The 20,019-nt window shown below is 42.3% G+C and overlaps 1 protein-coding gene across 1 annotated transcript; it reads right to left on the bottom strand.

Moving 5' to 3' along the window:
* Nucleotides 1–6,531: 6,531 nt before the first annotated feature.
* Nucleotides 6,532–16,551, bottom strand: LOC112222616 (nuclear factor of activated T-cells, cytoplasmic 2-like). The gene is made up of 9 exons (XM_024385348.1): nt 16,410–16,551; nt 14,900–15,866; nt 14,532–14,703; nt 11,126–11,328; nt 10,848–11,020; nt 10,396–10,536; nt 9,085–9,140; nt 7,768–7,900; nt 6,532–7,268 (listed from the first exon to the last, which is right to left on the bottom strand). The coding sequence occupies exons 1-9, from the start codon at nt 16,549–16,551 to the stop codon at nt 6,532–6,534; spliced, it is 2,724 nt and encodes a 907-aa protein (XP_024241116.1).
* Nucleotides 16,552–20,019: the final 3,468 nt, after the last annotated feature.

Genomic DNA, 20,019 nt, shown 5'->3' with positions numbered 1-20,019 from the left:
ACATTTCTGGGATCTTTTATTTCAGCTCATGAAACATGGGACCAACATGTCGGGTTTATATATTTTTTCACTATACATAAGATTAAATGGAAGCTTTTCTCCTGGATAATTTTGTAAATAGGGTAGAATGCACAGAGGTTTGTGTTTTCTGACACCTACATTATAAGCTTACCAAGGGTATTGTGTCCTTGTTAATGAACCACATTCTGTTGCAAACTCACTATCAATGTATTATGACATTATCCGCACCGCTTCACAGAATTTTGTTTTTTCTTGGTTTCTTTGAAATACCGTCCATGTTTCATCTACTGGTATGTTTTAAACCAAGTTTCATCTACTGTCATTGAGCAAGGCACTTAACCTAAATTGCTCCTGTAAGTCACTCTGGATAAGAGTGTCTGCTAAATGACTAAAATGTAAACATTTGTAACGTATATGGGTTGATGTGTATTTAAAACAGGCTGAATCAATTATACCATAATATATGGCCTTGCCTCTTTTTCTTTATGCTAAATACTGTATGTCAATTTTGTCCAGATCACATGCTCGACTTCATTTTATTTACCTCTGAAAAGCAATGAACCATAAATGAACACACAAGGTAACAAGCATCAGGATTCATCAACACAACACACATATAACACTCAAATTACTAGACGTAATGGAGTGTATAGCCATGATGGAAGCTTGCTGAATCATTATCTGAATGCCAAAGCACATTTTGCGATTAGGGGGGGATCTAATTGTACCCATTATGACATGATCAATAGTGTGTACTCTGACCGACCTTTCCAGGCTTAGTGTTGGATCAAACACAGAACTCAATATCAATTGGCTTGGTTGGTGACTACTAAAGCTTTGACCCACATACTGTCACAGGATAAGCATGGGAAAGGGAGAATTCACTAAAAAGAGTTACTCTCAATCTCAAGTCAATCCCTATACCCTTTCACCCTACCTTCTAGGTACAGTGGGGTCCAAAATGATTAGATCCCTTGATGAAGAAGAGCAAAAAAAAACTATACAATAAATACATACTGAGCTATATTTTATGCTCCACATTTTAATTTGATCATTTTATACTGACTCAATTGCTCAGAAAGAGCAAGGTGTCAACATTATTGGACCCCCTGTTTTTAATACTCCAGCGCAGACATAGGATGTCAAGAATCTGGGAAGGTTATGTATGGAGGAATGACCTGAGTTCCCTCTTAATGTGTCCTCCACTCTCATTAAAAAAATGTTTTAAAGGCTGTGTCGTTATCCTCAAATGGGAAGAGTGCTGGAGTATTGAAAACAGAATCCAATAATTTTGACTTAATTTTTTGAGAATACTTGATAAACAAAATATATTTCTCTGAGCAATCACATTAGCATAATATATAGAGTATATAGAGTACCAGTCAAAAGTTTGGACACACCTACTCATTCAAGAGTTTCTTTATTTTTACTATTGTCTACATTGTAGAATAATAGTGAAGACATCAAAACTATGAAATAACATATGGAATCATGTAATAACCATATTTGAGATTCTTCAAAGTATGTCAGGTGATTGTGGTGGCCAGGTCATCTGATGCAGCACTCCATCACTCTCCTTCTTGGTCAAATAGCCCTTACACAGCCTGGAGGTATGTTTTGGCTCATTGTCCTGTTGAAAAACAATTTACAGTCCCACGAAGCGCAAACCAGATGGGATGGCGTATCGCTGCAGAATCCTGTGGTAGCCATGCTGGTTAAGTGTGCCTTGAATTCTAAATAAATCACTGACAGTGTCACCAGCAAAGCACCCCAACACCTCCTCCTCCATGCTTCATGTGGGAACCGCACATGCAGAGATAATTTGTTCACCTACCTTGCGTCTCACAAAGACAACGGTTGGAACCAAAAATCTCTCAATTGGACTCATCAGACCAAAGGACAGATTTCCACTGGTCTGATGTCCATTGCTCGTGTTTCTTGGCCCAAGTAAGTATTTTCTTCTTCTTGGTGTCCTTTAGTAGTCGTTCCTTTGCAACATTTCGACCATGGAGGCTTGATTCACACAGTCTGTAATGTGTCTTGAACTCTGTAGCATTTATTTGCACTGCAATTTCTGAGGCTGGTATCTCGAATGAACTTGTCCTTTGCAGCATAGGTAACTCTGGGTCTTCCTTTCCTGTGGCGGTCCACATGAGAGCCAGTTTCATCATAGCGCTTGATGTTTTTTGCGACTGGACTTGAACAAACTTTCAAAGTTCTTCAACTTTTCCGGATTGACTGACCTTCATGTCTTAAAGTAACAATGAACTGTCGTTTCTCTGCTTTTTTGAGCTGTTCTTGCCATTATATGGACTTGGTCTTTTACCAAATAGGGCTATCTTCTGTATACCAACCCTACCTTGTCTGGTTGAGAGAATGCCAACGTGTGCAAAGCTGTTATCAAGGCAAAGTGTGGCTACTTTGAAGAATCTCAAATATATTTAGATGTTTAAAACTTTTTTTGGTTACTACATGATTCTATATGTGTTATTTCATAGTTTTGACTTCACTATTATTATTACTTTAGAAAATAGTAAACATAAAGAAAAGCCCTTGAATGAGTAGGTCTGTCCAAACTTTTGATTGGTACTGTATACAGTTGAATCGGAAGATTACATACACCTTAGCCAAATACATTTAAACTCCGTTTTTCACAATTCCTGACATTTAATCTCAGTAAAAAATGCCCTGTATTAGGTCAGTTAGGATCACCACTTTACTTTAAGAATTAGAAATGTCAGAATAATAGAGAGAATGATTTATTTCAGCTTTTACTTCTTTCATCACATTCCCAGTGGGTCAGAAGTTTACATACACTCAATTAGTATTTGGTAGCATTGCCTTTAAATTGTTTAACTTGGGTCAAACGTTTCGGGTAGCCTTCTACAAGCTTTCCACAATAAGTTTGGTGAATTTAGGCCCATTCCTCCTGACAGAGCTGGTGTAACTGAGGCAGGTTTGTAGGCATCCTTGCTCGCACAGGCTATTTCAGTTCTGCCCACAACTTTTCTATAGGATTGAGATCAGGGCTTTGTGATGGCCACTCCAATACCTTGACTTTGTTGTCCTTAAGCCATTTTGCCACAACTTTGGAAGTATGTTTGGGGTCATTGTCCATTTGGAAGACCCATTTGCGACCAAGCTTTAACTTCCTGACTGATGTCTTGAGATCTTGCTTCAATATATCCACATAATTTTCCTGCCTCATGATGCCATCTATTTTGTGAAGTGCACCAGTCCCTCCTGCAGCAAAGCACCCCACAACATGATGCTGCCACCCCCGTACTTCACGGTTGGGACGGTGTTCTTCGGCTTGCAAGCCTTCCCCTTTTTCCTCCAAACATAATGGTCATTATGGCCAAACAGTTCTATTTTTGTTTCAACAGACCAGAGGATATTTCTCTAAAAAGTACAATCTTTGTCCCCATGTGCAGTTGCAAACCATAGTCTGGCTTTTTTTATGGCGGTTTTGGAGCAGTGGCTTCTTCCTTGCTGAGCGGCCTTTCAGGTTATGTTAATATAGGACTTGTTTTACAGTGGATATAGATAGTTTTGTACATGTTTCCTCCAGCATCTTAACAAGGTCCTTTGCTGCTGTTCTGTGATTGATTTGCACTTTTCGCACCAAAGTACGTTCATCTCTAGGAGACAGAACATGTCTCCTTCCTGAGTTATATGATGGCTGCGTGGTCTCATGGTGTTTATACTTGCATACTATTGTTCGTACAGATGAACGTGGTACCTTCAGGTGTTTGGAAATTGCTCCCAAGGATGAACCAGACTTGGAGGTCTACAATTTTTTTCTGAGGTCTTGGCTGATTAATGCTGATTTTCTCATGATGTCAAGCAAAGAGGCACTGAGTTTGAAGGTAGGCCTTGAAATACATCCACAAGTTCACCTCCAATTGACTCGAATTATGTCAATAAGCCTATCAGAAGCTTCTAAAGGCATGCCATCAACAGCTTGGACATTCCAAGCTGTTTAAAGGCACAGACAACTTAGTGTATGTACATTTCTGACCCACTGGAATTGTGATCCAGTGAATTATAAGTGAAATAACCTGCCTGTAAACAATTGTTGGAAAAATGACTTGTGTCATGCAAAGTAGATGTCCTAACCGACTTGCCAAAACTATAGTTTGTTAACAAGAAATTTGTGAGTGGTTGAAAAATGAGTTTTAATGACTCAAACATAAGTGTATGTAAACTTCCGACTGCATATATATATTTTTAGCATACAATTTAGCTCAGTATTTGTGTTATTTTATACAGGATTTTTTGCTATTCTTTTATCAAGGGATCCAGTCATTTTGGACTCCACTCTACTTGTTGGTCTGATAGGTTAAGTGTAAGCAACACTGTGGCAACGCCATCTTGCCCTCTGATACAAAGTGGAATTGTCACCAGATTGCTTGTTCCTATTCTATCTTGTAAGATCTCAAAAAGTGTATCTTGTGTTGGGGCTAGGGATTGATTTGGGATTCAGAGATAAGAGACCAACTCATACGGAGTGTCAGAGTAGAAGTCCATATCACTCCTCTGTCTGGCCCAAAGTGAAGGGGCCAGCAACTTATTCTGGCAGGCTACTGCTGACAGACATTCGCGTAATGAATACATGCATACATACATTACATACACACATACATACAGTGGGGCAAAAAAGTATTTAGTCAGCCACCAATTGTGCAAGTTCTCTCACTTGTGGACACCTGTCCACAACCTCAAACAGTCACACTCCAAACTCCACTATGGCCAAGACCAAAGAGCTGTCAAAGGACACCAGAAACAAAATTGTAGACCTGCACCAGGCTGGGAAGACTGGGACCTAGTGAATCACCTGCAGAGAGCTGGGACCAAAGTAACAAAGCCTACCATCAGTAACACACCACGCCGCCAGGGACTCAAATCCTGCAGTGCCAGACGTGTCCTCCTGCTTAAGCCAGTACATGTCTGAAGTTTGCTAGAGAGCATTTGGATGATCCAGGAGAAGATTGGGAGAATGTCATATGGTCAGATGAAACCAAAATATAACTTTTTGGTAAAAACTCAACTCGTCGTGTTTGGAGGACAAAGAATGCTGAGTTGCATCCAAAGAACACCATACCTACTGTGAAGCATGGGGGTGGAAACATCATTCTTTGGGGCTGTTTTTCTGCAAAGGGACCAGGACGACTATCCGTGTAAAGGAAAGAATGAATGGGGCCATGTATCCTGAGATTTTGAGTGAATACCTCCTTCCATCAGCAAGCGCATTGAAGATGAAACATGGCTGGGTCTTTCAGCATGACAATGATCCCAAACACACCGCCCGGGCAACGAAGGAGTGGCTTCGTAAGAAGCATTTCAAAGTCCTGGAGTGGCCTAGCCAGTCTCCAGATCCCAACCCCATAGAAAATCTTTGGATGGAATTGAAAGTCCGTGTTGCCCAACAACAGCCCCAAAACATCACTGCTCTAGAGGAGATCTGCATGGAGGAATGGGCCAAAATACCAGCAACAGTGTGTGAAAACCTTGTGAAGACTTACAGAAAATGTTTGACCTCTGTCATTGCCAACAAAGGGTATATAACAAAGTATTGAGATAAACTTTTGTTATTGACCAAATACTTATTTTCCACCATAATTTGCAAATAAATTAATTAAAAATCCTACAATGTGATTTTCTGGATTTTTTCCCCTCATTTTGTCTGTCATAGTTGAAGTGTACCTATGATGAAAATTACAGGCCTCTCTCATCTTTTTAAGTGGGAGAACTTGCACAATTGGTGGCTGACTAAATACTTTTTTTGCCCCACTGTACATACACATACATATACACACACATTATTTACATGTGCTCTATATTTCCTGTTTATCATCTGTATCTCCTTTGAACAAGCTTAGTGATACGAATAAATGCGTTTCCTCTCTCAAACACATGAGAGTTTCTTTAAAGATCTTGCTGGGTACTGTATAACATTGTTGTGCATCTAAATTTCCAGCATCCCCACCAAAATAACAATAACCATTTAACCATAGTCATTCTCACCAATTCAAAACAACAAGTGAGAGGAGCATGGGGTTAGGGTTGGGCAGTATCCAGACTTTCATAGCGTCATACCGTTTCTACCACACCGGAGTATACGGTATTACCGAATGTGCACACAAGGGGCACTATTTCAAAACCATTTCGGCAACAGGGATCTTGATCCAGGAAGGAATTGAAATTCTCTGCTGTAACCAAGACGTTTGATCTTGACCACTTAGCTAGCAAGTTAGCAAACCAAATGCATAGCTGGAGCCCTGAGCTGGATAGAAATTATTTCACACATCTTAGATTTCTTATAGTTATAAGCAATGCCCTCTGCCCTCAACAAATTAATTTGTATTTATTTTATTTTAAATTAAACTGTATTGAAAATCATACCGTCTGAATCATACCGTTTCAAAATACCCCAGTATACAGTATAAACGGTATATCGCTCAAGACTAAATGGGGTACAGTACATTTCTGCAGTATCCACTATGTTTTTCATTCACCATCATCCAGATAGACTTGGTTCAGGTTTCCTTGCTTGACTATCACCTTCTCCAGGACTGGCCCACTCTGGATCCCCGTTATAGGACCCCTCTGGGCCAGGGTAGGGCTATTTCGTGGTGGTAGTCGTGGAGATGTGCCCAAGACCGGCAACACCATCAGCATGAAGTTCTGGTACTGGCCTTCTGATGAACAGGCCTCTGGCGAGGCATCAACCTTCCATGATGAAGGTGCAGCCCGGTACCCATCACCCACCATAGTGACATGCTGGTGTTGGGCCAATGGGACCGCAATGTTGACAACTCGCTGATTGGTGGCAGAGTGAGAATGGTTGAAAGGCTGGGAGACTAGGGTAGAGTAGTGCTGGCTACCGATATAGGACATCTGAGATGGGGAGCCATAGTGGATCATCACCATGTGGTGGTGGTTCATATCTTGGTACAGAACAGGGCTGCTGCCCAGGCTTCTGATTTTACTGGGGTAATAGACAGATGGGTCTTGTTGTTGATAGGCTGACAATCTGACAATGGAGTTGTGGTGGAGTCGTGTGGAGTCGTGGTCGTCGTGGCAGGCTGCTAAGGTTGTCAAGCCAGCCTCATGGCTATTAGGGGTAAGGTGGCTACTGGGGGTGTCGTGGTAGGTCTTGGGTGACATTCCTAGGACCTTGGACACAGTACAACCCAGCTGGCCAAACTGGAAGTCATCTATGGGTTCCGTTTTAATGGCGGGAACTGAAAAGAACAGTAAATCGGAATTAGACTTTGGATTATCTGAGTTTTAAATGACAGTTGGCGCTAAAAACAAGTTAAATGGATAGTTCACACAAATTACAAAATGATATATTGTCGACAGAAAGCCCTCTAGCCTTTTAGGTTTAGGTTGCCTCTGGGCACGTGCCTTGCCTTGACATGGGCTAATTGATTGACTGACATAACGAGATGAAAACTGCTGATGCACAACCACATTTCTAAATTGCATGTTGTGTATTGTACTATGCTATCTCTCAACAGTAAATTCAGACCCTGACTGACTTCCTACACACAGCAAGCTTGCTTACTCTGTGTTTAGGCAGAGGCAGCACTGATTGCCAATATGTAATTTTGTAATTTGGGGGAACTATCCCTTTAAATAGTAAGCAATGGGATAGTGATAAACTTACTGAAATCTAAGGTGTGGCCGTATCCAGTTCTAATAACGACAAAAATATATAAGGCATATGGATGGACTCACCTGTTAAAGGAGGGTAGGTGAAGTGCTGCGCCTGACTGCGTTTCCTCCTCCCGTTGATCACATAGAAGTTAACTTTAGCCGCGCGATAAATGGTGTGATCTCGATATGGAGGGATCTCGACAAACAGCATGCTCTTGATATAATATGGTACAGTAACACATCAGTCATTTGTCATAGAGTATCACTGGGCGACAGTGTGAACTGTGGATATACGATGTCGCTATACTGAGGCTGTGTGAGATGCACTACAATATCAAAAGTATGTGGACAACAGGTATTCGAAAATCATGGGCATTAATATAGAGTTGCTTCCCCCCCTTTGCTGCTATGAAAGCCTCCACTCTTCTGTGAAGGTTTTCTAATAGATGTTTGAACATTGCCGCGGGGAATTGCTTCCAGTCCTGGCTCGCAGTCGGTGTTCCAATTCATCCCAAAGGTGTTTGATGGGTTTGAGGCCCATGGTTCTCTGCAGACCAGTCAAGATCTTCCACACCGATCTCGACGAACCATTTCTGTATAAACCTCGCTTTGCGCACAGGAGCATTGTCATGCTAGAAAGGAAAGGGCCTTCCCAAACTGTTGCCACAAAGTTAGAAGCACAGAATTGTCTAGAATGTCATTGTATGCTGTAGCGTTAAGCTTTCCCTTCATCCGCCAAACCTAGATTCTCCAGATGGTGAAGCGTGAATCATCATTCCAGAGAACGTGTTTCCACTGCTCCAGGGTCCAATGGCGGCGGCCTTTACACCACTCCAGCACCACTCCAGCCGACGCTTGGCATTGCGCATTGCGCATGGTGATCTTAGGCTTGTGTGCGGCTGTTCGGCCATGGAAACCCATTTCATGAAGCTACTGACGACCTGTTCTTGTGTTGTTCTTGTGCTGATGTTGCTTCAGCACTCGGTGGTCCCGTTCTGTGAGCTTGTGGGGCCTACCACTTTGCGGCTGAACCGTTGTTGCTCCTACACATTTCCACTTCACAATAACAGCACTTACAGTTGACCAGGGCAACTCTAGCAGCACAGAAATCTGACAAATGTACTTGTTGGAAAGGTGGCAACCTATGACGGTGCCATGTTGAAAGTCACTGAGCTTTTCAGCAAGACCATTCTACTGCCAATGTTTGTCTATGTATATTGCATGGCTGTGTGCTCGATTTTATACACCTGTCAGCAATGAGTGTGGCTGAAATAGCCAAATGTACTAATTTGAAGGGGTGTCCACATACTTTTGTATATATGTAGAAGAAGAGGAGTTAGGTAGTACTTTATAAAGCCAGTAGTATTTTAATGTCACTGTTCATAAATGTGTTAGGACAGTAACTCTTTTGTCTCGGTCTACTGATGCTTCCAATTCCCAAATCTGCAGCCCATCTGAAAGAAACACAATGCAATGCAGTGTACCATTAGCATAAATGGAATAAATTGAATGAAATAATAGGAGTGGAGAAGAGATTAATATGAACAAACTCTAAAAATTAGCAGGGAGGGATGTGAAGGCAGCTAGAGTAGTAAAACTAGAATAACATTCTTGTATTTATTTAATAAATATTATCTTAAACAGGAGCTAACTAGTGTATTTATAATCAAATGGAACCTTTTGGATCCGACCAAAACACAAATGGCACAAACAAACCTATTAATGTGGTGGTAGCAACAAACTTAGCAATTTCATACTCAGGATGTTAAGAAAGCCTTTGTAAATCTATCAAGGTAGTGAGGTTTTATGAAAAAACCCCTATCCACCCCCAGTTTCTTCTCAGTAACTGGCACATAGGCAGTATCAGTAAAGATTCTCTGTCATCTCTGCTCTAGTATATTCCCATCTCAACTTTTACCTACTGCTCACAGCCCACGTTTTGAGTAAAGTGAGACAACAAAAAAAACTCTGCTTGAAGAGATCTGTGGTTTGTCTAACCACATCCTCTCGCACTAAACCACATGGTAAACAAGAGAGCAGTTTACAAACTCATAATGGTACTTATAATCTGCACCCACACCTTGTTACGTGACACTCTACAGAGGCATCATAATCCTGTAATGACAATACAATGATGGAAAAGAATCATTGCAATATGTAGGCCCTATGTGGCTCAGTTAGTAAGAGCATAGAGCTGGCCATGCTAAGATCATGGCTTCAATCCCTACAGGAATCACATACATACACTGTACTGTAAGGTTGCTTTTGAAAAAATGGTCTCCTAAATGGCATATGATTGAATATTACAGAACATTTTGTTCTAGCCATTTTTTTCATTTCTGCTGTTATTTGAGCATGTGCAGTGCATCCCTATTTTGTGACTGTTTGAACTTGGGAGTAGTGCGTCACTGTAAACCTGTTATCTAGAGCAAATGTTCTGGGAATTGACTTCTCAATAGGACAACTATTACACAATAGTTATCAACTACTGCTGTACAAAGTCAGTGGCCTTGTGGTTTGAGAGTCAGAGATCAGAAGGTTGGGATTTGATCCCTGGCAGAGTTATACTAAAGATGCCATTACTAGATACAATGACTTGCTTTTGCTTGCTCTTTGGAGTCTAGACCAGGTTCATGTAAAGCACAACTGCTGATGTAAAAAGGGCTTTGTATATTTGATTGATTGATTGATTGATTGGAAATTTCTCACCAGGTGTATTCTTCGTGAACACCACCTTGGAATAAGAGGTGAAGTTCTGTCCGGTCAGTATCATCTGCTGTCCCCCTAGAACCGAGCAGCGGTCTACGTCCTGACTCTCTACAGTGGGAAGCTGGTGGGCCAACCTCTGGGCTGTGGAACCACAGTAGAATATCATTAGGAGAACGTTAGAAGAACGTTAGAAGAACCATAGGAGTACATTATTTACAATCCGGGGGTGACATTTTGCACAAGCAAATCGCTGTGAGCAAAATAACTAATATTTCAAAAAGACAGGAAGACATATAGACAGGAAGGCAGTTTACTAAATTCCAGTCATATAATCCTTATATAACATTACATTACTGAAGAAAAGGTTTGGATTAAGTTGCTCTGCAGATTATTATTATTATTATTATTTGCAGTAGTTATAAATCAGGTTGCTGGAACAAAAGTTAACTTACAACACTCAATGGGAAGGGAGGCCACTTGAAGAGAGACATACTGTCCTCCTGGATGGGGAATATGTACCCGGAAGACCAGACGGACACAGGTATTCTTCCGTCCGATGTCTGTCTCTCCTGTCCTCAGCTCAATGTCAGCGTTCCTCAGCTTTAGGATCCCAGCACAGTCAATCCTTTACATGGGAAGTGAACATTTATTTGATTAATTATTTTATAACCTAGCTCTGAAAACATCTGTGTGTGTACTGCACTGTCTCTAATGTGGCAGCTCTCCTTACACTGCTCTCAGGTTGTTCTTTGGCTCCAGAGGGATCTCCAGGACGTTGGTGCTATTGACCATTATCTCGTTGCTAGGGGTGGTGACGGTTTTCCCCGTGATGCGGTGCACATGGTAGAAGGCATGGGGCTTGAGGAGCCTCTTGTCAGCTGTTCCGATGAACACCAGCAGACCCAGGGGAGCTTTGCCTCTGTACCCATGAAGCTGTCAACAACAAACAAACAGTTTAACCATTAATACTGGAATCTGCCACGTCCGTTTGGGATTGGTTCGACAGAGGGCATAGCGGGACATCTTAAAAGTTTCTTTACTCTAACCCGGAAGCTTATAAGAAATCCCGCTATGCCCTCCGACAAACCATCAAACAGGCAAAGTGTCAATACAGGACTAAGATCGAATCATACTACAGCGGCTCCGACGCTCGTTGGATGTGGCAGGGCTTGCAAACTATTACAGACTATAAAGGGAAGCACAGGTGAGAGCTGCCCAGTGACACAAGCCTACTAGACGAGCTAAATTACTTTTATGCTCGCTTCGAGGCAAGTAATACTGAAACATGCATGAGAGCGCCAGCTGTTACGGACAACTGTGTGATCACTGTGTGATCCCCGCAGCTGATGTGATTATGACCTTTAAACAGGTCAACATTCACAAGGCTGCAGGGCCAGATGGATTACCAGGACGTGTACTCCAAGCATGCGCTGACCAACTGGCAAGTGTCTTCATTGACATTTTCAGCCTTTCCCTTTGAGTCTGTCATACCAACATGTTTCAAGCAGACCACCATAGTCCCTGTGCCCATGAACACTAAGGTAACCTGCCTAATTAACTACAGACCAGTAGCACTCATGTCTATAGCCATGAAGTGCTTTGAAAGGCTGGTCATGGCTCACATCAACACCATTATCCCAGAAACCGTAGGCCCACACTCAATTTACATACCGCCCAAACAGATCCACAGATGATGGAATCTCTATTGCACTCCGCACTGCTCTTCCCACCTGGACAAAAGGAACACCTACTGTATGTGAGAATGCTATTCATTGACTACAGCTCAGTGTTCAACACCATAGTTCCCTCAAAGCTCATCACTAAGCTAAGGACCCTGGGACTAAACACCTCCCTCTGCAACTGGATCATGGACTTCCTGATGGGCCACCCCCAGGTGGTAAGGATAGGTAACAACACATCCGCCATGCTGATCCTTAACCCGGGGGCCTCTCAGGGGCTGCGTGCTCAGTCCCCTCCTGTACGCCCTGTTCACTCATGACTGCACGGCTAGGCACGACTCCAACACCATCATTAAGTTTGCCGATTACACAACAGTGGTAGGCCTGATCACCAACAATGATGAGACAGCCTATAGGGAAGAGGTCAGATACCTGGTAGTGTAGCGCCAGGACAACAACCTCTCCCTCAATATGATCAAGACTAAGGAGATGAATGTGGACTACAAGCATAGGAGGACCGAGCATGCCCCCATTCTCATCGACGGGGCTGTAGTGGAGCAGTTGAGAGCTTCAAGTTCCTTGATGTCCACATCACCAACAAACTAACATGGTCCAAGCACACCAAGACAGTAGTGAAGAGGGCATGAAAGGATTTGGCATGGGTCCTCAGATCCTCAAAAGGTTCCACAGCTGCACCATCAAGAGCATCTGGTTGCATCACTGCCTGGTATGGCAACTGCTCAGCCTCCGACCACAAGGCACTACAGAGGGTAGTGCGTACGGCCCAGTTCATCACTGGGGCCAAGCTTCCTGCCATCCACAAGCTTCCTGCCTCCGCACATTGACTCTGTACTGGTACCCCCTGTATATAGCCTCGCTATTGTTATTTTACTTCTGCTCTTTAATTATTTGTTACTTTATTTCTTTTTTGGGGTGGTATTTTTCTTAAAACTGCATTGTTGGTTAAGGGCTTGTAAGTAAGCATTTCCCTGTACGGTCTACCCCTGCTGTATTCGGCAAATGTGACAAATAAAATTTGACAAAAGATGTTACCGCAAACAACGAACACGGTTCTTTCCCCCCGCCGACATCATTGCACGTGCGATAGAACAGCAGAATATGTACGGTGTCCTCTGTACTGCACAGCTCTGGCATTCTTTCAGCTTTTATACACAAGGGTAAATAATAATTTCTCTGACCATTTTTTCCATTTTGAACTGTGCACCACATTCTAATGTGTAATCTACAATAGCACAATTCATTCTAGACACCTACTCATCAAAAGATGAAACTGTTGAAATCAGAGACATCTATAATTACTTAGGGAACATCGAGGGATAAATACTCAACAATATCACAGTTCTTATCCATTACATCATGAAGGAAAATTACTTCATTAGGTTACGAAAGGCCAACTCTGACATAATTATTTGCATATGTAGCGGATGGCTGATGATTAGCGGATGGTTAGCATTGCTACTGTTGCCCTGGACCCAGAAATTCCTTGGCTTTCACGTCACGGAATGAGAAGACCACTCATTAATTTAGTAACTATACATCAAAACCAACATGGCTTAGTCAATATGTCCCTGAAATATCTTCTACTGGATTTTCCATCAGATGAAAGTTAACCTCGATCCAAGGCTCAATTGCTCGAGAGCCTGCTGGGGATGAGATAAATTGAAAGGGTTCACCTTTACATCAGTAAAGGATGATTCCAGCAGGTTTTGAGTGTGAGATGCTAGATCACAAATCAACTTACTAAACAGGGAGTCTCCTTTACTTAAGACTCATGTACTCTTCCTCTCAAACTACTTGAATAGAACATTGTAGTAAATAACTTATTGTAAAGATGAGTGCATGAGTGTATGGGCGCTTTCACTTATCCCCTGTATGATCTGGATCCAAGAGTGTTTGGTACCCTGATCTGTGCTATAAAGCATGCGTGAGTAGTGAGTCCAAGATCCAAGACCAGAGTACTAGGTATTGTGAGGGGCAGTGCCAATCGCGTGTAACTTTTTGCTCCTTACAAACAAGCTAGCTTGCTAACGTCATGTAGAATGAGCATCTTGCAAATCCTACCCTGAAACAATTGTTGTCAGGCCTTGTAAAAGCTAAACTTATTTTATATAATTCTCACAAACACTCCAGGAAACCGATTTCATATGTGAAAACACCCTATGTTGGTTTAACTGTGCTGTGCTGGTTTTGTGGTTGAATGGGTGTAGTCATAATGACGCAGGCTGATACAAGGATGTTCATTTACATATTGCAGCTGGGCACCTGAGACAAACAGGGTGACACAATGACAAGGAAACACCACCACAGACACATATTTATACACACGGGAGATCAAGCTGCACTATACATTTACACACTCAAACATCCACATTGTCAACACCCATCCCCACAAACATACATACCTAGATTAAACACACACCTCCCCACACCCAGTACCTGAACCACAGTGTGTCCTCCACCAGGTGCTTTGACTGCTCCCCTGCTGCCCTCTGTCTCATAGTGGGCACAGTGGTGCTGTTTAGGCTGCTGCTCCAGACAGAGCTCATATTGGTCTGAGTGACTGGGCAATTGCAAATCTAGAGGGGGCAGAGATGGAACAGGAATGCTACTGAAGAGGGAAGAGAGAGATTTCACTGGTTATTGCGGAGTAAGATCATTAGTAACATTACAAGAATTACAAAACACATATCAGAACATGAAATCACAATTTCAAATGCAATAGGATTTTCCTAATACTGCTTTACATAGCCTGTCATTAAAGATTCATTCTTATGAGGGATCATCATTCCCATAGCACATTATACCTGATTGCTCCGTGGGCTAGTGGAACTGGCCAGACAGATGTAGGGAGGATGTAGGTCTCAGCCCCAGCTTTGCCTCTCCTCCCCTGCTCCATGAGGTGCACATAGCCACCCTCCTGGCTCTCTCTGTACATGTAGCACTCCACATTGGGCTGCACCATCTTGGAGGGCACCGCCCTGGGCAGGCTGGAACTGGGGCTGCTCAACACCTCTTCAAGGCTGGGAGCCTGCTCAGGGGCATTGGCCTGTGGGTCAGCCTGGGCCTGGGGTCCTTGGGGGTGGTGGGGTGAGGGGCTGAGGCTCCGGAAGCGCTGTTGCTGGCTGGTGGTCTCCAGGCTGGGTCCGCTGTACTGGTCGTAGGTGCGTTTGCCCTGAGGAGAGGCGGAGCGAGAGCGCGGGTGGGTATGGGAGTGGGGGGAGGATGACCGCTGACTCTGCAGTACCAGGAATGTCTCCTCTGTGATGCTGGTGCATGGGGAGGTCCCTGGGGAGGAGTGAGCCATGGACATGTGGATGCCTTGGAGGTGGTCCAAGGTGGTCAAGCCTACCGCGTCCCCATCACCACTGGGAGATACACAAGGAGAGACCCAGTGAGAGCAAGACTTGGACAACCAGCCCGTGGAGGAGTTGCTGCTGGCAGGGCTTGGGCACTGAGGCTCTCGATAGGCTGTATTCTCATAGCTAGAAACAGACAGGGCCGTCGATTTGGGGCTGGCATCCAGGGGCTGAGTCCGGTGAGGGTCCCCAGATGGGGTGATCTCAATCCTGGGGCTGGGGGAGGGAGCACCCTCTGGCCTGGAGGGGAGATCCAGCGAATTAAACCCAGGCCCAGACAGGCAGTCAGTGACAAGCCCATGGTAGTAGGAGGACTGACTGGAGGTTGTATGGGCACAACTGGAACTGTCCTCACAAGGGTAGGGCACCATAGATGGAGGGTTGTGATCATCGTGAGGGGGAACCCCTGAGTTGTCTGTCAAGAGTATGGAAGTATGAAGGGATTACTCATTTAGGCGAGTGCATCGTGGATTGCACCATTTCACGATCAGAATGGAGATTTTTATCCGTTTAACTAATTACCATACGCTTTCCATTTTAGTGACAATATTTTTTGTTCTTACAATTTTTTTTATGGCCATCAAGCAATTACACAATTACAATTACACAGCAATTACACAACATGTTCCTAAAATAGCATGCGTGTCTAATTGATGGAGTGACTCCATCATTCACCACGGGTTCAACCTGGCTTAATATAAACTCAGTCACAAAACCATGGATTTGAACAAGCAAGAAAAAGCTAATCAAAATATATTATTTTACATTTCGTTTTGTGACTGTAGCCTTTTCTGAGTAGCATACAAAATATGATTTATGATAAGGATACTTTTGTTTTGTAAATCCTGAATAAAAATCCACGTTATAAACTCCAATTTAAACCTTTATTATTTTAACCCCAAAAGATTTTTTGGAACACATGATGGACTGCACTTCTGGAAAATGCTTGCAGCCTTACCTTCATTCCCGCGAAAGTCATCCTCAGATGGGTTGTACAAAAACAGGTAGGAGAAGTCCAACTCCTCTTCACTGTTATCTTGACCAAGACCTTCCACAAGCTCCAAAGAATTTGGATCATTCTCTTCGTAGATGGAAGTCATCCCACGCACGTAAATTGTTTATCAAAATGAAAAGAATGACAAAACACCAATAGTTACATTGAATGTGTTACTTTCCCAACGATATAAACTGCACGTTCTCTCAACCAAATTGCAACATCAAAAGTCAAGGCTAATGGTTCCAATGAAACTTGACAGCGACAATTTTAAAAACAATCTGTCGATATGGCTTCCTAATTTTAAGCTTTTTTTAAGACTAATTTTAAGACTAATTGAGGCAGATGATTCAGTGGTGATGCAACTTTGTATCAAATGTTTTGGAATGTTGCTGAATAAAATAAAAGACACTGAAATGGCTACTGCATTTTGCATTTCAGGTGTAACAAAACTCTAGACCTACTTTCCTATTAATAGGCCTATTATTTCAGAATCATTTGACACAGTTACCTTTGTGTTTTAGATGCGACATGATATGATTGACTGAGCCTGAAAACATCATGTTCCATTTTGGAAGCATTAACATAATATAACTGACTTGGCTGCTTTCTGTCACAAGTGGAATTGATAAACTTGCAGTATATGTAAAGCTGTTAGCCTATTTCATTCATGACATACAACAAGTTACTAATCCAGTGGGTGGTGCTACTGTTCACATTGGCGATTATAGCATGTACATCTTGGTGGGGGAAACTCAAAAAGAGTTTAGATGCATGCCAGCAAAGACACTATACAACAAACACAACACTAAACAATACAATAATTGCACTATAATGGTGACATACAGTGCCCACAAACTGTTAGGGCCTACATAAAGCTGTCCCAACAGCAGAGGCCCCAACAGCAGTCCTAAAACCTTACCACTGCTACACCTGGCTATCAGTAGATCCTTGTCTGACAGAGAAACAATTAATTCAGCTTAATTTATTGCCTTTAAAAAAACATAGCTGATTCGGCTGACTTGCTTAAACAAATGTGGTTTCTATTGTCAATTGAGACCTACAAACTATGGCATAAGGGGGATTAAAGGCAATCTGTAATGTCAATTAAGACATTAATGAGCGTGCTATATATATTGATGTAGTCAATATAACTATTTGTTCAGCACTTTTGAAATGTACAGCAACAGAATTCAGAACATGGGCCGTTCTTACAGTATTCTCCCTGTACACCAAGTCAGAACCAAATGATAAATAAAGGGGGCATATAAGACGACAATGACATTTCTCTAAAACAGGCTATAGGCTACATGTGCACCACCAGGTCAGAACAGTAGGTTAAGTTAAGAGGGGGAAAGGGACAAAATTATAAGGGTGAGACACATGGGCTACTAACAGCTTACTACAGAAACATACACTTAGCATTACTTTCTTAGCTACATTATACATATTTCCCTGGCATATTACATCATTTATGCAGCAGCATGCAATACAGTTTTTACTCACCTTCTTGTGCTGTGCTCACTTGAACAGGAAGTTGGAGCGGCGGTCCTTCGTGGGGAAATGTTGTCATCAAAGTATAGCATTCTCTGGATTTATGGTGCTTTCAAGACAACTGGGAACTTGGGAAAAAAACAAGGTTGATCCATGACGTCAGTAATCTTCAGGTCGGAGCTCTAGAAAGAGGCCCGAGTTCCCATCTTAGAATTCCAGGTTGGATGACCATTCAAAACCTATTTTACCAGTCTAATTTTTTCAGAGTTCCCAGTTGTCTTGAATTCACTGAAGTCTGAGATTTCCCAGTTCTGAGTTTCCAGTTGTTTTGAGTGCAGCAAAAGTGATGCTGGATTGACAGCATGGCCAATGTTGAATGTTTATCCTTTTAAACTTGTAAAATAGACCCGTAAACCCAGATTTGAACCACACACCCACTCCACTGAAGGCTAGTGATTGCTTTGCAAAGCTTGCAGTTTGCCACTGATTCTTTCCTAACGACTCATTAGTGAATTTCTGATTTCCAACTTGTTGTGTAATATTTTACCAATGGCCGATGAGCACCGAAGTTTACATACACTTAGGTTGGAGTCTTTAAAACTCGTTTTTCAACCACTCCACAAATTTCTTGTTAACAAACTACAGTTTGGCAAGTCGGTTAGGACATCTACTTTGTGCATGACACAAGTAATTTTTCCAACAATTGTTTATAGACAGATTATATCACTTACTCACAATTCCAGTGGCTCAGAAGTTTACATACACTAAGTTTAGTGTGCCTTTAAACAGCTTTGAAAATTCCAGAAATTGATGTCATGGCTTTAGAAGCTTCTGATAGGCTAATTGACATCATTTGAGTCAATTGGAGGTGTACCTGTGGATGTATTTCAAGGCCTACCTTCAAAACTCAGTGCCTCTTTGCTTGACATCATGGGAAAATCAAAATAAGTCAGCCAAGACCACAGAAAACAAAATGTCGAACTCCACAAGTCTGTTTCATTCTTGGGAGCAATTTTCAAACACCTGAAGGTACCACATTCATCTTTCCAACGATAGTACGCAAGTATAAACACCATGGGACCACGCAGCCGTCATACTGCTCAGGAAGAAGATGTGTTCTGTCTCCTAGTGATGAACGTACTTTGGTGCAAAAAGTACAAATCAATCCTAGAACAACAGCAAAGGACTTTGTGAAGATGCTCGAGGAAACAGGTACAAAAGTATCTATATCCACAGTAAAACAAGTCCTATATCGACATAACCTGAAAGGCCGCTCAGCTAAGGAAGAAGTCACTGCTCCAAAATCACCATAAAAAAGCTAGACTACGGTTTGCAACTGCACATGGGGACAAAGATCGTACTTTTTGGAGAAATTTCCTATTTTTGTTTCATCAGACCAGAGAACTCTTTGGCAAGCCAAAGAACACCATCACAACCATGAAGCACGGGGGTGGCAGCATCTTGTTGTGTGGGTGCTTTGCTGCAGGAGGGACTGGTGCACTTCACAAACTAGATGGCGTCATGAGGAAGGAAAATGATGTGCATATATTGAAGCAACATCTCAAGACATCAGTCAGGAAGTTAAAACTTGGTCGCAAATAGGTCTTCCAAATGGACAATGACCCCAAGCATACTTCCAAAGTTGTGGCAAAATGGCTTAAGGACAACAAAGTCAAGGTATTGGAGTGGCCATCACAAAGCCCTAACCTCATTCCTATAGAAAGTTTGTGGGCAGAACTGAAAAAGCGTGTGCGAGCAAGGAGGCCTACAAACCTGCCTCAGTTACACCAGCTCTGTCAGGAGGAATGGGGCCAAAGTTCACCCAACTTATTCTGGGAAGCTTGTGGAAGGCTACCCGAAACATTTGACCCAAGTCAAACAATTTTAAAGGCAATGCTACCAAATACTTATTGAGTGTATGTACATTTTTGACCCACTGGGAATGTGATGAAATAAATAAAAGCTGAAATATATAATTCTCTCTACTATTATTCTGACATTTCACATTGTTAAAATAAAGTGGTGATCCTAACTGATCCTAATTTTTACTAGGATTAAATGTCAGGAAATGTGATAAACT

The sequence above is a fragment of the Oncorhynchus tshawytscha genome, linkage group LG02, assembly GCF_018296145.1.
Source record: "Oncorhynchus tshawytscha isolate Ot180627B linkage group LG02, Otsh_v2.0, whole genome shotgun sequence".
In the NCBI taxonomy this organism is placed as follows: Eukaryota; Metazoa; Chordata; class Actinopteri; order Salmoniformes; family Salmonidae; genus Oncorhynchus; species Oncorhynchus tshawytscha.
Note: the sequence above shows the minus strand (reverse complement) of the source record. Positions and strands in the feature narration are given on the sequence as shown.